This window comes from Strongylocentrotus purpuratus, unplaced genomic scaffold, assembly GCF_000002235.5.
Source record: "Strongylocentrotus purpuratus isolate Spur 01 unplaced genomic scaffold, Spur_5.0 spur5_scaffold_8, whole genome shotgun sequence".
In the NCBI taxonomy this organism is placed as follows: Eukaryota; Metazoa; Echinodermata; class Echinoidea; order Camarodonta; family Strongylocentrotidae; genus Strongylocentrotus; species Strongylocentrotus purpuratus.
In genome coordinates, this window is record NW_022145614.1 from 19,821,125 (window position 1) to 19,840,776 (window position 19,652).

The following is a 19,652-nucleotide window of genomic DNA, read 5'->3' on the forward strand; positions in this document are numbered from 1 at the left end:
GAAGAGGGGGGGGGGGGGGGGGGGGGTATTAACCGCGTAATCGTGTATTAACCACACCCCTCTTTTTCGCCCTTAAAAAAAAAAAAAAAAAATTGCCAAGATTTTTTTTGTGTGTGTGTGTAAGATCATTGATGTAAATTAAAAAACAGAAGGGGACCTAGGATAGAACCTTGTGGTACGCCATGTAATAGAAGAAAAATTGGAGGAATTATTATTATAAACTACATATTGAGATCTATCAGAAAGATAACTTTCAAACCAAGATGACAGACAAATTTGAGTGTTGTTCTGGTTTCCGAGTGGTGAGTCAACACACCGATTACCGAGCTGGGAGACATTGCCAGGCATAGCGCCAGGTGGAGGGGCATCAATCGAAACTTTAAAAAAAAAGAGAAGTATTATAACCGCAAAAAGGTGCGGTTAATACACCGTTAATTACGGTAATAGAAATATAATCATTCTCAAAGTGACAGACCCTCATCTCTTTTTCAATGATATATCTCCTTTCTCTCATCAGTTTGTCGATAGGGTACTTGTTCATGCCGAATGGAGTCAAATACGCCCTCACATCAACGGACATCTGTCTTCCAAAACTAATGCCGGGAAACCAACCCCCAGACAAGTACAGTTTCACGTTTAGCATTGAAGGTACAAGTTTAATTCTTTTAAAAGTTATATTTTATTTGTTTTCTTGGCGAAAGGGCATTAGCAGGGGCATTTATCCAGGCTTGTAGTCATAAAGGTGGACCAATTCAAACCTGATTCAGACCTGATTTAATGTAGTCAATTGATTTATGGACCACAAAGTATCAGTCTTTATTCTGTAGAAATCATTGTAATTCTGATACAGAATCGATAAACATAACAACTGCAGTCATGAAATAGAAAGGAGAAATGAGTTCAAATTAACTTGATTATTGTTTGTGCATATAGATACACAATTATTGTAATTTTCATGGGATAGGATGAGGATGACAGTTGGTATTTCATAAATCAGTAGGTTAACTTTACCCACTAAAACTTGGGCCCTGTTGCATAAATCTTACCAGTGATGGTAACTTTGCCATCAATATTAATTACCATGGCAACATCACTCAACAGCCATTCCAATCAAGGTGTCTATGGAAGTTTACCATTAATGGCAAAGTTACCATCAGTAGTAAGTTTTATGCAAAGGGGTCCTGGACTGAAATTAGTACGCTTTTTTAAACATTGGCCTCTGTACCTATAGAGTAATAAACCTGGGCCCTCTTGCATAAAGACAAAGTGCGATTGATCGCACCTCAGATCAAATGCAAATATCTTACGCAACTTGCAATCAAACGCAACTGCGCATTGCATAATGAGAGTTGCATTTGATTTTCAAGCGCAACTTTGAGTTTGGTCATACATGTATATCTATCATGAAGTTGCGTTTGATCTGGAAAGTTGCGCTTGATACTATACAACATCAACGGCAAATTGCAATAATTACATCACAACGTATGTTAGCCCTGCTGTAAAAACCAAATAGTCTATACCATGACCTAGTTGTGTTGTATGCTATGAATGAAGATATTGTACCTGCAATCTAAGATCAGATAAAGGTGAAGTAGGCTAAACTCTCAAAGGAAGGCTAATACCAAAAGATGAAACATTACTCTAGATAGTAACCCATATCAGTTGGTCCTGATTCAAAAGGTTATCTTGACTGGACTTCAGACCTGGGCATAAGCATTTCATTTATTTACACTTAAACCTCTGTGACCTTGTCAGCCTAAATTTGTTTAATTATGTATTTTTTTCCAAGCTGTGGTGCAATTGATCCAGCAAAATAATATCAAATGAAAAGAAACACCTTCATGTAGTGATATGTATACCGGTATGTAAAATTGACATTTTATGAGTAATTTTGGTACTTTCATCCTATGCACTCAGACTGCTCTCTTTTAGCTTAACTATTTCTATTTCTTTTTAAGCCAGCCAAAGTATAAGTTATTCAATTCAAACCCTTACTTTTTTATTGACAACAAATATATTTAGTTCCTTTAACACTTCACTTTGCTTCTTTTTACCTTATTTATGTTGAGAATTTTTTGAGTTATAATGCTCTATACAAGAAGTATTCTTTGATTATTCATATTATTTTATTCTTCAATTGTTATATTTTAATTATTTAATAAGCCATTTTAATTGCTTGTTGACACTGGAAACTAGAACAGAAAAAGTCCTGAATATCAATGTTTATTTATCTGGTCTGTACTTTTACAGAATTTAGATTGGAAATTCAATAAAATCTTATAAAACAAAAATGACTAAATTGCACAGATTAGAATATTACACATGCATTTACATTTACAGTATACAGTTTTGTCTGTGAGCTCAATCTACAGACATTTGTGTCATATATCACTGCAATAGAAGAGACATTGGTAGACGGGGAAATTAGGCAACTCCTGTTTGGTTTTCATTGGTATGACAAATGCTTTGGTGACAATGATTAATCCTTGACCAATATCTCATACTAACCAAATTGTTAGCTTCAGCCCAGGGTTCTAACATTATACCTAAACCTAACCATACCCACCTAACCTAAATACAGTCAAACCTGCTTTAGTGACCACCTGTCTACAAAGACTACATTTTTTTGTTTCCCTTGAAAATGATTTCTCGTTGAAACATGTACTATAGGCACCTGTGTACAAAGACCCACCTGCCTATGAAGACCACTTTCTTGTCTCCCATGGGTGGTCTTTATAGACAGGTTTCACTGTAGTACCTTTGACCCTTTGTTTCTTTGTCAATATGCTATTATAGCACATTGCAACTCTTACCCTTATCCTATATCTTTGATGAAATACAACTTAAAATTAACAGTTGTCTCCAGAGCATATGACAGCGCAACCTGTTTTCACCTTTCTTCCTAACAGATGGGAGGAAACTATGGGTGAAGGTCGAAGTGGAGGCTAGCCCTGTCTTCTACATGGGTCCAAACTGGGAGGTCAAAGTTCATGAGAGGAAGGCAAAGTTCACAGTCAGTGGGGTCAAAGGTTGGGGCATCAGTGAGTTCCTATACAGGTAAAAACAATGAATACACTTGCCAGTTAAATCTGTAGGAAACCCAAAGGATGCATGAAAGAGATATGACAAGACTTAATGAGAGCCCACTAGAGGCAAATACTGACACTGTCCAGGAAGTCATCAGAATCATTGCTGTCATCGTCATTGTCATTATCTTCACCATTGTTATCTTCACCATTTTCTACATCTTCATAGCCATCACCAACATTCACCATTATCATTATTGTATCCTCATTAGTAGAGGCAGCTAGTATTTTGTTCTTGAAAGAACTGTATCTAGGAAAGATTATTTTGTCCTTGAAACAATAAGGCTACAAAAGAATGATCCACATTTTTGTCTATTTACAGGAACTGATAAAAAACATTGCATACATTAATTTCCTCCTAACAGTCCCCTGCACTACGTACAATATCCAAAAGTGCATTTTTCTATTTTCTTGCAACCCATTTATAATTTTTCAATAATTCACCTTCTTGTATTATCTACAAGCTACTCAAGCTGTCTTCGGATAATAAATAAACAGTAAATTTATGAATTATGTGTATTTACTTGATTTTTAAGCAACATTTAAAAACAATGTTTTTTGCTATTTTCCCCTACAGGAATGATAGTGGAAGGCCAAATCACTACGAACAGGAGACAGTTCCTCTGATCATAGAACCAGGTAGAATTGCATTATCATACAAGTACTCTGCACAACATCAAATGAAGAATTGAAATTGTCTGTGCTTCTGTTTACTGTAGGCTCTCAGTCTGATAATTGTTTTAGATCACCAAAATAACCTGAAAGATAAAGTTGATTTCTGGTCATGCGATTGCATTGTGATAGAAACGTTGTAGAATCTATACAGAAAAGGTTGATCGTCTAGCATATAGGACTTGGTGTGTACTGCAAGGTTCTTGAATGATCAAAATGATAAGAAATTTGGCCCAGTCCTGTACACAAAAAGATGTATATGGGACTACACGAACACGTGGCGTAAAAATCTGTCCCGATTTTTATGATGTTACATGCCATTTTTAGAATATTAAGGTATTTGAAGAACCATGCTTTTCAGGGAACAAATTTTATCTGATGTTCTTCCACACTTGCATAATGCAATCTTCCCAGAACTCTATCTTCCCTTTAAATCCTCTCCTCTATACCTTACTGTAAGATTGAACCCCTTCTTTCTGTACTAGAGCCCATTGATGAAGACCTGCAACGGTTTGTGCTCCCATTTACAAGTCAAGGCTGCCAGTCGACCAATTTAGTAGGAGGCAAAGGAGCTCAGCTTGCTACGTTGACCCATCTCAGGAACAAAATCACACCCAAGGTAAATAATGATAATAATGATATTCCGCTTTTATATAGCGCTTAATACAATGTCTCTAAGCGCTTTACAGATATACTATTACCCCAGTCATTGGATTCAGTGCTTGCCCGCACACAATGTGTGCACAATCTCTACTCCCTGGGAGCATTCCAGCCAGGCGTTACTTAACGCTCAAAAACTGTTAGACCAACCATGACGGTCGTATCCTACCAGATACCCATTTAACAGTAAATCACCATGTTAAAAAAAAAAAAATGTTCAATCAACAACTTCAAGGTTACATGTATCATTTGAAACAAATGAATACATTTCAAGGGTGAATTTTGAGAACTTTGAGACATATATTTGAATAGTTTTTCTTCTCCCTTTCAATCGTATTTCAAAGGCATGAGAAATATGGATTTATCCTTTTTTTATGAAGACTATATCTTTACTTTGTTTATGAATCATTTCTATGTTCCCTCCTTTTTTTAATCAGTTTGATGTCCCTCCAGGCTTCTGTGTGACCAGCACTGCATTCCAACTTCAACTGAAAGTAAGATATTTATGCTTGTTTAAAACTAATGAAATTGTACACAGTGGAAAGGTGTTGTATGTTTCTTGATATCAAAATACATATGTACATGTAGATTACAGATAAAGGTTATGTTAGCTCCAGATTGATTAAGACAAATGATGTGTTCATGTGGTGCATTATGATATACATGTAGTACAGTCCTTATAGTAGCTCCAGGCAATAGTGTTGTTTGAAAAGTGAAGGGAGTTCACAGGCCAATTAGGGGAAAGTTAATTGTGGATCTACAATTCAGAAAACAAGAATTGAATTTATTTATTTATTCTATTCTATTTTTATTTGTTTGGTATATAAAGAGTGACCAGCAGTTCAGACTGAGACCGTCACTGTATTAGGTACTTAAGTTTTATAGAGCCATTTTACATTATATAATAGATTGTTGATAATTTTTAAAGGAAAGTAATACATAATTAGTATAGGAGAATAAAAAATAACTCTCTTAAAACTGTGTAGAAATAATAACATTAGTAATTATATTTCACATACTAAGAATCTTGCTCTACGATTGGTCAAAAGTAAATCACGTGATGAAAGAAAGTTTGTTGCACTGTGTAGATAGTACTACTATCTACACAGTGCAACGCACTTTTGCTGAAGATAAGAAGTACTACATGTATCTACACAGTGCAACGCACTTTAATTGTATACGTTGCATGTTGCTCTCCTCTTTAAGTGCTTTTAGTGGTCACGCGCAAACTATGGTCATACCACCATACTGCATACACTGTACATTTTGTACACCGTTTGCTAGCTGTTAATTGATGACAAGTTGCTCTAAAATGACGGAAGAAGTGAGCAGTTGCCGATGTGGAATATAAAGCAAATAATCACGTTTTGGTTTCAGGCGATGGCAAACTAATACTTCTTCGGCGATCTGAATATATACGCTATCTTTCCTCAGCTTCGCTTCGGAGAGATAGCTAGTGATAGTTTGTCCCATCACCTTCACCAACAGTAATTATTTGCTTACTATCTTAGGCTGCTATACTGGGAATCAATGAATTGCAGACTATGCATTCTAGTGGGAATCTTGAGAATGCCCTAAATTTTATTTAAGGCAGTGAAAGAAATACACTTACAGGTTGCTTTGTACATGAGACAAAAGGTTGAATTAATTTTTTTTCTCTCCACCAGTCTTATCCTAAACTCCAAGAGGCGGTTCAGGGATTGTGTGAGGTATCCACTGACCTAAGATGTGCATCGCTGGAAGACACATGTAACAGGTGGGCTATTGTCCATCATGATCTAGCTTCTTCTTCTTCTTCTTCTTCTTCATCTTCTTCTTCTTCTTCTTCTTCTTCTTCTTCTTCTTCTTCTTCTTCTTCTTCTTCTTCTTCTCCTTCTCCTTCTCCTTCTCCTCCTCCTCCTCTCCCTTCTCCTCCTCCTTCTCCTCCTCCTTCTTCTTCTCCGTCTTCTTCTCCTCCTTCTTCTTCTTCAATTTTGTCTTTTTCTTCTTCTCTTCCCTCTTCATTTTCTCTCTTTTCCTACTTCGATATTTTCTTTTGAACTCTAGCTCTGAAGGTGTATATTTGTAACCTTAAAGTATTCAAAATTAAAACTAATCTGGGAAGACAATGTATTTCATATTCGGACCCATTAATAAGTTAATAGTTAATAAGGAATGAACTGCCATCAGATTTAATGATTATTTATACAAAATTAATCCTTCATCTGCCTGTAGTATGCTGTGCTTAGATTGAATTAAACAGCTTCTTCTTTCGTTCATATCTCTCTACATTATTATTTATACTAGACTGAATCATACTTGTATCGGAAATACATATTAAAACACATCAAAATTTGACAATTAATGTGAACAATTGTGCTCCAACATTACTCTCACATAAATGATTTTTTGCTCCTTTTTATTTGTTCAATTAATCATAATGTTACACATATATTGTATATGCAAGATAAGATTATCAAAGAAATTAAACTCTGTTCTTTTACATTTTCAGATGGAGTGGTATTTGACCCACCTTATAAACAATCAGCCACTTGATATTTTGTTTAAAGGGTAGTAGTAATCCACCCAAATACAAGCTCTGTTTTTTTAGTGGATTTCTCTTTACTTTTAAACTTCGACTTAATTTATGATAATGCTTATATATTTTGTATCCTTAAATGCTTTGATAACTTATCAACATTTGATATTGTAGAATTGAAAAATAAATTGCATTTGCTATGTCTTTTGGTATCCATTTTGTGTTAGCATTTTTTAATGTTTTATGTGATTGAGTTATGGAAATACAATTATTTAAACTGAATTGAATTGAACCGGATAGATTGATGAGGATGTTCAAAGTCTATGTCATTGTTCATCCAAGGGTTGGTGAGCTCTTTGGCAAGACCCCTGTATGTGCAGAGATCAGTTCTGCTATCAAGAGGGAATTGGAGAGACTCTTTGGCAAAGACACCGTCGACAGGAAGTTTGCTGTCAGGTCATCTGCTACAGGTCAGTGGGTCTAGAGGTCAAGAGGCCATTTTGGTAATGTACAGTAGTCAAATTTAATGCGTAAATGTTTGTTAAGTGCCTCATTACATCTTATTTCAGTCTGAATGCAAATTGCATTCATTAGTTGTTGCTATGTAGGGCAAACAGCATGGATTGCCCTACCTAGCATCATATAATTGCAATTCAAATTCTGACTATTGAATTTCAATTATTTGTAGCAGGTTTGAATGAACAATTTGTAACAAGCACTTAGCAAAGATTTATGCATTGAATTTGATTACATAACCAAAATGGCCCATTGAGAGAGTGTGTAATAGAACTGCTACATGTAGATGTTTATAATGATAACTATTTTGATGATTAAAATAACCGTTTGTCAAAGAGTTTCGTGCTTTGATGCTTTATACTGACCAAACCAATTACTGAATTCATGCTATTATTTGTTCATAGGCTTCTCTGCAAATTTTCTCCACTCCCAAACCCATGAAGCACTCTACCTGGTCACTGCTCTCAATCATGCATATGCTAAACTGCAAAAAATGTTTACATCCAACTCAGACCCATTTAACAAAAATTTCCCTGGTTAGCAGAAAGCCATGTATTTATATTACCAGAAAATGTACTGCTAAAAATCATGAGTGCTGTAGCAGGTCTGAATTAAACCCTGGACCAGAGTATCTCAGGTAAATTTACAGGCATGTATTCAAACTGCTCAATGAATTGTACTTTACATAGACATTGTTTAAATGTAGCTAGGCTACATGTCCATGTAGCATATGCATATACATGTATATACACCCTGTACCATATTTCTACCCAAAGGAAATAAAAGAAAATCTTCTTCAAATCTGTACATTTTTCATTTTTATATAAAAGAATATCATATTATGTTAATTGTGAATTTTTTCCTAATAGGTGAAGATACAGCAGAGATGTCTGCAGCAGGTCAGCTGACTACTATTCTAGGGGTCAAAGGTTATGATAAGGTACATACAATGTATATATTGGTTTGTTTAAATGTAGACAGAAAGTGCATGAGAATTGGAGTTATAACTGTTGCTTTAATGTGTCTTATAAAATGGAATAAGCTTGATAATGTGGTATTGTGCAATAAATAAATAATTGAACACTAATTCAGAACTTTCAGGGTCAATTTCCTTTGAGTTTTTGTGTAAATATAGTATCGCACATTATGAAAGGTCTTTGAGAATATGAACAAGTATACTATAATCTGTAAAATGTATATTGTACAAGAGATCACAAAAAATAATATCTGTCAATGATAAATTATCAATTTGACTAATTTGTTAACTTCATATTTGTAATTTTATTCAATAGATATGTCAAGCTGTTCAGCAGTGTTGGGCTTCTCAGTTTTCCTTTCAGGCAGTGCAATACAGGAGGTATGTATAAACATTATGGAAGGATTGATTGATTAATTGATGCATGTTTTGTTTACTGAATGATTTTTAATGTTGACTGACTAATTTGTTGTATGCATAGTTGGTAGATTAATTGATTGAATTGTTGATTGGTTAATCAGGTGACTGATTTGATGAATTGTTTTATTATAGGATTAATAAAGAATAGCTGATTTATGACTGCAGACAAATTCACATATGTTTGTGACACCTGAATGTAATTGAACTTTTATTTTTTTATGGAATAAGTACTAGACAGTCCAAATAATTTTGCTCCATTTATCAAATAAATAACAAGGTTGTCATGTGTGCCTTGGATTTCACAGACAAAGAGGGCAGTCTGTGGAATCTACCATGGGTGTCGTCGTCATGGAAATGGTGCCTTCAGAAATATCAGGTAGGAGAATGTAAATGACGATGCCATAGCCCAGGGCTCTAACGTGGGAACCCCCCCCCCCCCAAAAAAAAAAAAAAAAAAAAAAAAAAATTAAACAGGAGACGCACACATATAAAACTGTTAATCCTACCTTTATTAACTGTTCCTGTGGAGCTCATTAAGATAGCATTTTCCATTTTGTACAGCCAGTTGACCTTTAATATCACTTGGCAATAGAAATGCAAATGCAGTTTGAACATGATAATGGGAGATATGTCATGTGTGCTGTTCATCTTCTTGATCGTCTGTTATTATTTGATACATTGTATGTTTTCAATTGTTGCCATAGGTGTTCTTTTTAGTCGTGATCCTGTTGATGGAAACCCTGCTGTAGTCCTTATCAATGCAAACTATGGGCTAGGAGAGGTAAGTCATATCTCATACATGATCAAAACTCAATTCTGATAAGTGATATATCTGACTTACTGACTTACTGAGACTCTGGGTGCGTTTATCGTGACTTGCCACTCAGAATCAGCTATTCGACACATATCTCTGTCGGTGATAATAATGTTCAATGATGGGTACCCATGCTGCTGCTAAAATAGAGAAATGTTGTCGATCTTCTTGGAGTAGTAAATAGCATGTGCACGCGATGACAATACAAGAGTTAAAGAACGTAATCACACGAAACGTAAACGATGAACAGTGCAATGCATTAAAAAAACAATGAATGATAAACGAGTAAACACATATGCTTGTACAACAACATGACACAGCACAAGGTGCCCGCTATTTCTCTGAACCAGAAATTAGCTTGGGAAGGTCTGATTTGTATGTGTGGTTCAAAACAGCTTTGCGTTTATCATTTCTCAGAAACGTGATTCTGGCTCTATGTCACATTCAAAACGCACTTATTTCGGCGTTTCTATATACCCATATCTAAAGACGTTTGAAAAAGGCTTTGCATTTATCACCTTAAAAATTTGCCTGAAAGACGTTTGAGAAACCTGATTCAAGGCAACAAAAAAATGGACAATAAACACACTCTTAGATGCATAGGATGGTGTTTCCCCTTGCTCTCCTACGATAAGTGATACATCAAATAAAACTAAGTTTTCAGTCTTATCAGAATCATGTATTTACATATGTGACTTGTGTTTAACATTTTAGCTTGCATTAAATCATTTTGTTTTGACGTTTGCAAGAAGCCTCTGAATGCGTTATACTTCGCACTGACTCTGTTTTGAGCTCTTTGCTAAAGACTGGTGATACATTAAAAACATAACAGGGCTAATAATTATTCACTATTTCTGCCAAATCTTGTTTGTTTACCAGTCTGTAGTATCGGGTGTGGCTGACCCGGACACCATCACCTTAAGGAGGAAGAGGAAAGACAAGTTGGAGGTTACCAAAATAGAAATTGGATCCAAGAAGAAGGCGATCTTGCTTGAAGGTGAGTCGGATGCTATATATTTTCTCGTTAACGCAAATTAGAGTGTATCATTGAGTCATTTTCTTAAGTAGTTTCATCTCATCAATATCTATCTATCTTAGTATCTTCTCATGGTTCGGAGGTTGATTGCAACATCTCTCCATTTCACTCTATCTTCTGCCATTCTGGTGCACTCTTGCAGTTTTAGTCCACTCCAGTTCTTGACATTCTCTTCCCAGTTGATTCTGGGTCTCCCTCTTGGTCTAGTTCCTTTCACTCTTCCCTCCAACATATCCTTTAAGAGACTTTTCTCTCCTTAACTAATCCTACCAGTGCAATTTCTTTACGCCCTGCCATGTGCAATATCTCTTTGTTGGTTCTCATCTGTTTCCAGGATATTTTCATCATTCTTCTGTAAATCCACATTTCAAAAGATATTATTCTATTATCCATGGCCTTGCTTATTGTCAATGTTTCTTGTCAACATAAGCCCAAGTAAGGCATTGATGAGCTCTTTCTGCCAAAATGCATCGTCAGATTTCTTTGATTTTTTAATTGATTAATTACAACATATTGATGTGCACTCACTTCTCTTTTCTGTGTTAGAATCTGGTGGAACTTCAACAAAGGACCTGCCAGACACAGATTCACAGAAAGCTTGTATTTCTGATGAGGTGGCATTAGATTTAGCCAGGCTATCAACCAAGGTAGGTAGTTACCTTAATTAATATCATGTAACTGATTTCTTTTTTTATATTCAGTCTGCATTTTTATGCGAGAAAATGGAGTGTCTTGTTCAATAGACCAGTTCATGGTTAGCACATTACTGCAATGACCCCGAATATCCACAGATCTTCAAAACATGAAGAGGTCCCACTTTGTACATTTTGAAATAATCACTCCTACAGCGATGAAGGTGCTATATGAATAGCCTTTGTTTCCCCTTTTCAAAGAATACTGTCTTCCACCTGTGTATCATGGAGTGCACTGCTTGTGCATTAATGAATAATGATTACATAACTTTCATGAGCACGTATCCAGTATTTCGTCTCTTTGTGTATTTCAAAATTTGTTCTGCAATGACCTTTATCTGCTCATGCTCAGACTGCAACCGTGAACTGGCTTATTGCAAAAGGCAGGAAAACCCAATGTCACAAATTCATCAAATACCTAAATAGAATCATTTCATGGTAGATATGTACCCTATGTTGCCTAATTACTACAACGACTTGATTAGAGTTGTGTACTTTGATGTGACACAGGGTGAGAGAAACTCTTGTTGGTGCCAAATATTGTTCAATTGTGCTACTAAGTTTTAATATGGATATATGCTGTATTTCTTTCCATAAACCATCATCATAACTTAATATAATCCTGTGATCCAGACTTCCAAATGACTTTGAATTTGTTCATACAAATATCAGAAATATTTTGTATTGAGTGTGTAACATCTGTATTGTATACAAAATCATTTTCACACTTATTTGTCTCTTTAAAATTTCAATGTATTACGCTTTAGGTCTTGATAATGCAGTATGTTTTTCTTTTTTCTTTTTCTGGTAAGTGGCTTCATGTAATATGGCTTCTTCCCACCTGCATTACCCCCCCCCCCTCTCTCTCTCTCTCTCTCTCTCTCACTCTCTCTTTCTCTCTCTTGCTCTCTCTCTCTCTTTCTCTATATCTCTTTAGCTAGAGGAGAGGTTTGGTGACCCAAGAGACATAGAATGGGCCTACAGCAAGGGGGTCATATACCTTTTACAGGTTGGTAGGATTTATTCATATTTGTAACTTTCAAAATTTAAATGGTTGTTCGCCAAAATATTATTCTGTGTACAGTTACTGCAATTAATACTGCTACAAATATTTTTTAATACTACTACTAATAATGATAATTGTCATGATAGTTGGTTTTATGACATTAATTTTCATAACAATACTGGTACTAATAGTACTAATACTGGAACGAACGAACGAATAGTAAATGTTTTATAGCACTTAATGAATGTATTGTTTCTGAATACTTTGCACAACTTTAATTTTCATGAGAGTTTTCAACTGAGAATTTTATTTCAGGGACAGGGGGTTATATTTAATAACCTTTGATTTGAATCTGCAGGCTCGACCAATCACCACGGTGGATATGATGACAGACTATGAATTGCTTCATGAATTTGATTCGGGCCTTGCTACAGATAGAGAGTGGCTAACAACTTGTAATATCCAGTACGGACTCTTTTTTAAAATCTTCAGTCAGTTTTGTTATGTATTCAATACTAATCTTTTCTCTTCCAAATTCTCTTGCTCTCTCTCTCTTTCTCTTGATGTGTTTCTTTTTGTCCCTTAACTTAACTTACAGCCAACTAGACACCTAATATAAGCATTCTTATTATTTCTTTGATTGGGATAAATATTATCAAAATAGTTTTTAGATATGTTAGATAATTCCGATACATTTGACTATTAAAAGCTATTTTAATAAAGATAAATTACAATGCTCCTTATTTATGTTCAGATTCATACTTTCAAGCACATATTTAACATATTTTTGTATACATAATACCATGATGTACACACCTTGACATAAATGTGACATTATTTCATGAATTAAGATGCATTTTTTTTTAAAGGGAGATGATGCCTGGTGCTGTTACACCTCTGACCTACAGTGTCTTTGTGTCGGCCATTGACTGGTGCTTGCAGGTGAGAAAATATAGAAACTTAAAGCCCCACTGTACTACTTGTACATGTAGCTACTTGCTCCCTCTATATAAAAAACGATGCCTAAGTGGTGACCATTGGTCCCCCATGATCCTCTTTTTCTTATGTTAATTGAGAGCTAAGTTGATGAGATAGCCACCTGTCCGTGACCTCGCCTGGTGGTCTAATCCCTCCTAGCCAAACTAGTACAGACGGCCTTTAACTCATATCCTGCCATAAGGCTGCTTACACTGCTTATTGATAGTACCATCGCGTTAATCCGCTTATCTCAAAATTAACTTGGCACAGGGGGATTTGAGGCTTGGCACAATGGGGATTAGCCCTTTGGCATTAGGCAGAGTTAAATCCCCTTTGCAGTTACATGAAAGCCTTGGAATGTATGCATACATGCATTGAAGGAGTCAATGAAGTTTAATACTTGTGTATATTCATTTCTGAACATTCAATGTGTATATATGTCATAAATAAACTGGAGCTTGAGGTTTTATTGAGAGAACTTGGGACATATAAGCCTATTAGAAATGTGTGTTATGGGGTGGAGAAAAAAATCAAACCATCCCCAAAGCAGTAGCATAATGCATGTTCATCAACAGTAAATGTATTCTAATGCATCAAGCAGAGTTTCATAGCGCATTTCAAACAAAGAGCAGATCCAGACTATAGTTGTCCCTTCTACAAGTTGACATTAGTGAAAGAACTTTAATTTGTACAGGTTTGCAACCAATCATAGCTCAAAATTCCTCTAAACATTCTCCTATTACAGAATTTTAACAGTCTCTATCCTGTCTGTATGCGGCTCATCCTTGAATTTGTTCACAGTACATTTTCGGTCTCTTAGTTATTTTTTTCAAATATTCCTTTGAAACTTTTTTTTTAACTTCGCTTCCCACCTCTCTCTCTCTCTCTCTCTCTCTCCTTTTTTTCTCTCTCTTTCTCCTTTTTTTCTATCTCTCTCTCCTTTTTTTCTCTCTCTTTCACTCTCTCTCTTTATCTCTCTCTCTCTTTATATCTCTCTCTCTCTTTATCTCCCTCTCTCTCTTTTGATCTCTTACTCTCCTATTTAAGACGTTCATTTCTCGTGTTGGAGGTCCACCTTCCACCTGGCCCTGCCTGAAGTCTATTGCTAGCAGCTGTGGAAAAATCTTCATCAGTCTCACAGTAAGTCACAGAAGAAAGACATTTAACACCCTCTGCATACGCGCCTGTGTGTACCTGGCATGTGGTCTTAAGTAATATATTTATTCGTAAGTTGTTATTTGGTTCCATAATGTTAGAACCATGTTTTAGCTTTAGCCTTTGAAAGTGTACATTTTATATTGTGGAGTTCTACGGAAAAAATGTTTTCCATGTTTGTTTCAGGTCATGTCAATTGATGGCTGTATCAAAGAGTGTAAACATATACACATTTACATCTATTGTTTCAGTTGTGCTTCTATTGAGAGATTTTGTTCTGTTTTTTTTTGTTAAAATAGAAAGTAGGAGCCTGCAGTCAAGACTACTCAGTAATGGCTCGTAAGGATATGATGGAGGTAGCACTTCTCGGTCAGGTATGTGTTACAGTTTTAGGACAATTCCAAACCATATTCTATCTTTAGCCCATAAATGACCATGTATTGTACTCTCACTTCATTTAGCTGATGTTAAATTTTCTTGCCGTGCAGTTATCTCTGGGAAATCCCATTAAAGACGGAAATTTTTGGTCTTGTATAGACCCTCAGAAAATTTGTTAGAAGGCCTGCGAGACCAATGTTGTCTGTCTGTCTGTCATTCTTGTCGGCTGTTGGTCTCAGGGCTGTAGCTGCTATATCATTACTTTTTTTTTCTTCAAGTTTCAGGCCAGGAAGAAATTGACGTAATCACAAACACAATGTTTGGATTTCTTGAATCTAGTCATGTAGCCCATTGATTATGATATATAAATACCATGAGCATGAGCATTTGATTGTAATAAACGTTGTATATTCATCATTCATGTGGTATGAAAAAACAGTGCAGTGGCAATATTTGTTTTTAAAAGGGGAACAAAAGCAAGCTACAAAGCACTTACTTGGGCAGTTATTGTTTTGTAGTGCACAGAGTGAAACCATATACCATGTTTCATATTTGATTATTCAGGGGGCAAGGCTAATTAAGAATTTGCTAATCAAGAACTGATCACCTTGGTACAATTTCTATTTTTTATTTCACTCAGGTTCTGGATGACTTCACTACAGATGACATCCACTCCTACCATGGGCCGCCAAACAGTCTCATCCGCAGACTTTGGAACGCTTTCAAGATGATACGAGTATGTCTCTATTATCCTTTCTTCTCTTTGTACATTCTGTTTTGCATCATTAATGCTATAACACCAGTATATTGTCTGTTTCGAGCCAGAAGGATGTTAAATCTGTGTAAAATGATGATAAAATGATGCTAAACAAACTGTTCATCAGTTATTGCTAGAGCATGGTCAGTGTCTCAAAAGTTTGGGGATTTAGAAATACCACCCCCACCCCCAGAAAGCACATGTCTTTGTATCTTTCAGTGGAGTTCAAATATATAGTCTCAACATAAATATTCATAATTTCTATATCACAATTTGCACCCAATTTGTTGTTTAATATTGTTCCCTTTTTAACCAATTTAAATCCTTGTTCCCCTTAAAACCAAATAAAATAAAACCCACTCATAAAACAGAATTGAAGTGCATTTGACTACAAACAAAATCAACATAAATTTGCTTTAAACATTTTGTTATTTGTATTATTTTTTAATGAATTCATTGATTTAAGTTTTTTTTCCTTCTAGGTTGTTCTCAATGCCAAGAAGGGTGTAGATAAGTTGGAGAAGAAACTTTCATCCTTCAGGATCAAAGAGTGTCGTACAGCTGCGGGACTCTACCAAGAAATAGACAGCAAGATACCAGATGTGTATGAGGTTAGTTTTCTGCTTGTCCGTCCGTCCGTCCGTCCATCTGTCCTGCTTTCTTGTTATTGCAATATCTCAATAACCACTTGAGATATGAACTTCAAACTTGATGATAGTATTTATCACCAGAAGAATTAGACATTCAATAATGTAGTATGCAAAATCCGTCTCCCTCCCCCAATATTTTATTGGCCTTTTTGATCATTTATGCCATGATATTGTACAATTATAACTTTGGGGAACTTCTTCGAGGGAGATCACATGCAATTTTTTTCCTGCTCAACAGGGAAGGGGGGGGGGTGTTTAGTAAGAAAACAAAAATTAAAAAATCGAAGTGCTCACTACCCCCCCCCCCCCCCTGTTGAGCAAAAAATATCCATACGATACAAGTACGCTGGTTCATTTTACACGTCTGCCGGGAGGTTTTTCCATAAACCGGGAGATTGCGGGAGAGCGGGAGGAAGGGTGTGGTGGCGGGAGTCTCCCGCTACGAGCTGGTGGGACGGCGGGAGAATTAGCGTGGTGGCGTGAGACTCCCTCCAAATGCGGGAGGGTTGACAGCCCTGTAGATATTAGAAGGACTGGGTGTAGACCATATGAAAATAGACTAACTGGGTAGTAGAACAACTGGTTGTAAACCAAACGGCAATTTACCCTCTACAGCACCGACAGAAAGTACATTTAATGATAACATATATAAGAATGGATCTATTCTATGATTTTTTGTGATTTTTTGTGTGTAATTGCTTTTTTCTTTTCAGGCCTGGAGAGCATCAATGTTTCTGAGTTCAGCTTCTAGTTCCTATGGCAATGTGCTCATGGCTGTCCTAACCAAAGGTTCTGCTAGTAAGTGTGCAAACTCATCATTATGACCCGAAGAAAATACTGATTTACCTGCGAGAATGCATAGAATTTCTTAATATAGTGATTTGGGAATACTTGAATGATATTCAACTATTGAAGGATGGATCCTACTGAAAATTTCAATGTCACATTTGAGATAAACTGACATCCTTCTTTCATAAGAGAATTAACTCAAAATCATCCTTCATATTTCTTTATGTATGTAGTTTAAGATAGTGATGAAAATGGATGGTCATTTATTTCAATGTAATCTTCTATGACATTTGTCTGAATGTCACCGTCAGAAATGGAAAATGAGAGAAAGAAAGAGAGAGAGAGAGAGAGAGAGAGAGAAAATTAATTAATTAATTTTGTAAACAAGTAAGAATGTAACTGACACCTGCTGACCAGAACATTCCATCTTTTGTTCAAAAATGTACATTACACAGGATGGGAATCTACACACATACCAAAAACTGTTCATGACAAAGGATTCAAATTTTGAAATGTACTATCTGTGTTGAAATTGACTTGGTAACTATTCCCAGTGAGGCTTGAAATGTACTTAGGTTCGGTAAACAGGTGGGAATGCACTCAAGTGGATGGTGTTCAAAATCAGAAATTGGGTTGGGGTCACTGGGTTCATTCAAATTGAGGAGCTTTGCCTCAAGTTCCCTGTAGCGAACTTTTGAACTTTCATAATCTCATGTGTGCACTCTTCTGCAAGTGTATGGGAGTGCCTGCATTGCGGAAATAGAGCATTTTACAGGAAAATGATGTTGTCTATTAAAGGAGAGCTACCTTTCTAGCAGAAATTGAAAATACAGATAAATTCTACAGTTTGTGTAGACTTTTCTACTGCAGACACTATGATCCAGTCTTTGTACTCAATTTTGTTTACAAAGTCATTGATAAAAATCTGTTTGTGTGAACTTATCAACTACACATTCTAGCTCAAAGGAAGCTAAATATTTAAATCTTCGCACAAATCTTATTTTATATACATGTAGGCCTCACTTCCACAACATCATTATGAATCAAAAGAGGACTTACTTTTCTCTTTAAAATCTTACATATCCCTCAAACCCTAACCCCTTTTTGTCTCTTTAATATCTGAGAATACTTGCACTTTGCATGCACTTCAGCATCAAATTTAAATTGTTGTCCTTGCCTTGCATTTTATTTTTTCCAGAATGGGAGACAATTCACTATTCTGAGGTGGCCATGTTGCTTTCCAGCTGTCCCAATGTCTCTAGTGCAGATGTTCCTATGGCTCTAGAGGTATGTATAGCTATCATATATAAAGGGTTTCTAACTTTATGGAATAAATGAAGGATCTATCAATTTACTGAATATTTCACATTAGCAGTCGGTAATACTATATGTTTGAGTTTTACAACCGAATCCAAACATCTCTGGACTGATTCTTACGTGTGCATAAATATTGCTTAAATTTATCACCTTAAGTTATAAAAAAAGACATTTTCCACAGATTACAGATGGTATAACAATTGAAAATACATTTTTTATAAACCAAATGAATGATAGCTAGTATATGATTTACACTTTGGTGTTGGGGTATAATGATACAATTAAAGATAATGGTTAGCAACAATGAGAGTGATCATAACATAACGTAAGCTAGTGAAACTAAGTGTTACAGTAATATGCCGCAAAAGGTACATTCTTTCAATTCAATTTAGTGCCATTCAACGAGTGTATTGTCCATATAAATGACAAATAGATTTGTTTACAAGCATAATACATTGATACAAAAGAGTAGATACAACATACCTGCTGAACAGAAGATATCAACATGCTCTAAAGCACAGAAAAAACAGTGGCTAATATTAGTAACAGAAAGAATAAGGAAATTAACTAGAGGTAAAATATAATATGTGGCCTATATGGTATTCAATCCTATTTATTATATACTGCATAGAACATTACCAAGGCAGTGCTGAATGAGGGGATGTCTGAACTATTTGCCAGGTGGGAACCTGCCAAGGCTTTACAATGGCTGCAGGGTTCAGAGGGCAAGTCTGCGGGCGTGATCTTCAAGAAGTTCTTGGAGGAACAGGGTCATCGCTGCATACGAGAGGTAAATAAGTAGTGCAAAGCCAATGAGAAACAGGGTCCACTCGCTATTCATAATGACCGCTATTCATAAGGAACACTATTCATAATGACCGCTATTCATAAGGAACACTATTCATAATGACCGCTATTCATAAGGAACACTATTCATAAGGACCGCTATTCATAAGGACCACTTTTTATAAGGACTGCTATTCATAAGGATTGTTATCATAAATTGAGAAAAGGGTTATTATTCATAAGGACCACATGATAGAAGAAGAGGGTCGCTGTTCACAATACAGGGGTCGTTAGAGACCCTCTACTCCTATTATGAATAGCGACCCTCTCGTGGTATTATGAATAGCGAACCTCATTTCGTATTATGAATAGCGACCACCCTCTACTCCTATTATGAATAGCGACCCTCTTCTCCTATTATGAATAGCGACCCTCTCCTATTAATA

The 19,652-nt window shown here is 35.9% G+C and overlaps 1 protein-coding gene across 1 annotated transcript in view; it reads left to right on the forward strand.

Annotated features, from left to right (window-relative positions):
- The window catches only part of LOC100890479, a 40,980-nt gene that overhangs the window by 11,101 nt on the left and 10,227 nt on the right, over positions 1-19,652 (forward strand). The window contains exons 9-31 of the mRNA XM_030975575.1: positions 518-648; positions 2,910-3,057; positions 3,664-3,725; positions 4,244-4,377; positions 4,856-4,912; positions 6,086-6,174; positions 7,279-7,406; positions 8,322-8,392; positions 8,745-8,809; positions 9,154-9,224; positions 9,553-9,629; positions 10,542-10,659; positions 11,245-11,345; positions 12,328-12,399; positions 12,755-12,861; positions 13,266-13,338; positions 14,422-14,514; positions 14,829-14,903; positions 15,548-15,643; positions 16,147-16,275; positions 17,028-17,112; positions 18,302-18,390; positions 19,052-19,210. Of these exons, the coding sequence (XP_030831435.1) occupies positions 518-648; positions 2,910-3,057; positions 3,664-3,725; positions 4,244-4,377; positions 4,856-4,912; positions 6,086-6,174; positions 7,279-7,406; positions 8,322-8,392; positions 8,745-8,809; positions 9,154-9,224; positions 9,553-9,629; positions 10,542-10,659; positions 11,245-11,345; positions 12,328-12,399; positions 12,755-12,861; positions 13,266-13,338; positions 14,422-14,514; positions 14,829-14,903; positions 15,548-15,643; positions 16,147-16,275; positions 17,028-17,112; positions 18,302-18,390; positions 19,052-19,210 (2,230 nt within the window). The remainder of the gene's footprint in view (positions 1-517; positions 649-2,909; positions 3,058-3,663; positions 3,726-4,243; positions 4,378-4,855; positions 4,913-6,085; positions 6,175-7,278; positions 7,407-8,321; positions 8,393-8,744; positions 8,810-9,153; positions 9,225-9,552; positions 9,630-10,541; positions 10,660-11,244; positions 11,346-12,327; positions 12,400-12,754; positions 12,862-13,265; positions 13,339-14,421; positions 14,515-14,828; positions 14,904-15,547; positions 15,644-16,146; positions 16,276-17,027; positions 17,113-18,301; positions 18,391-19,051; positions 19,211-19,652) is intronic.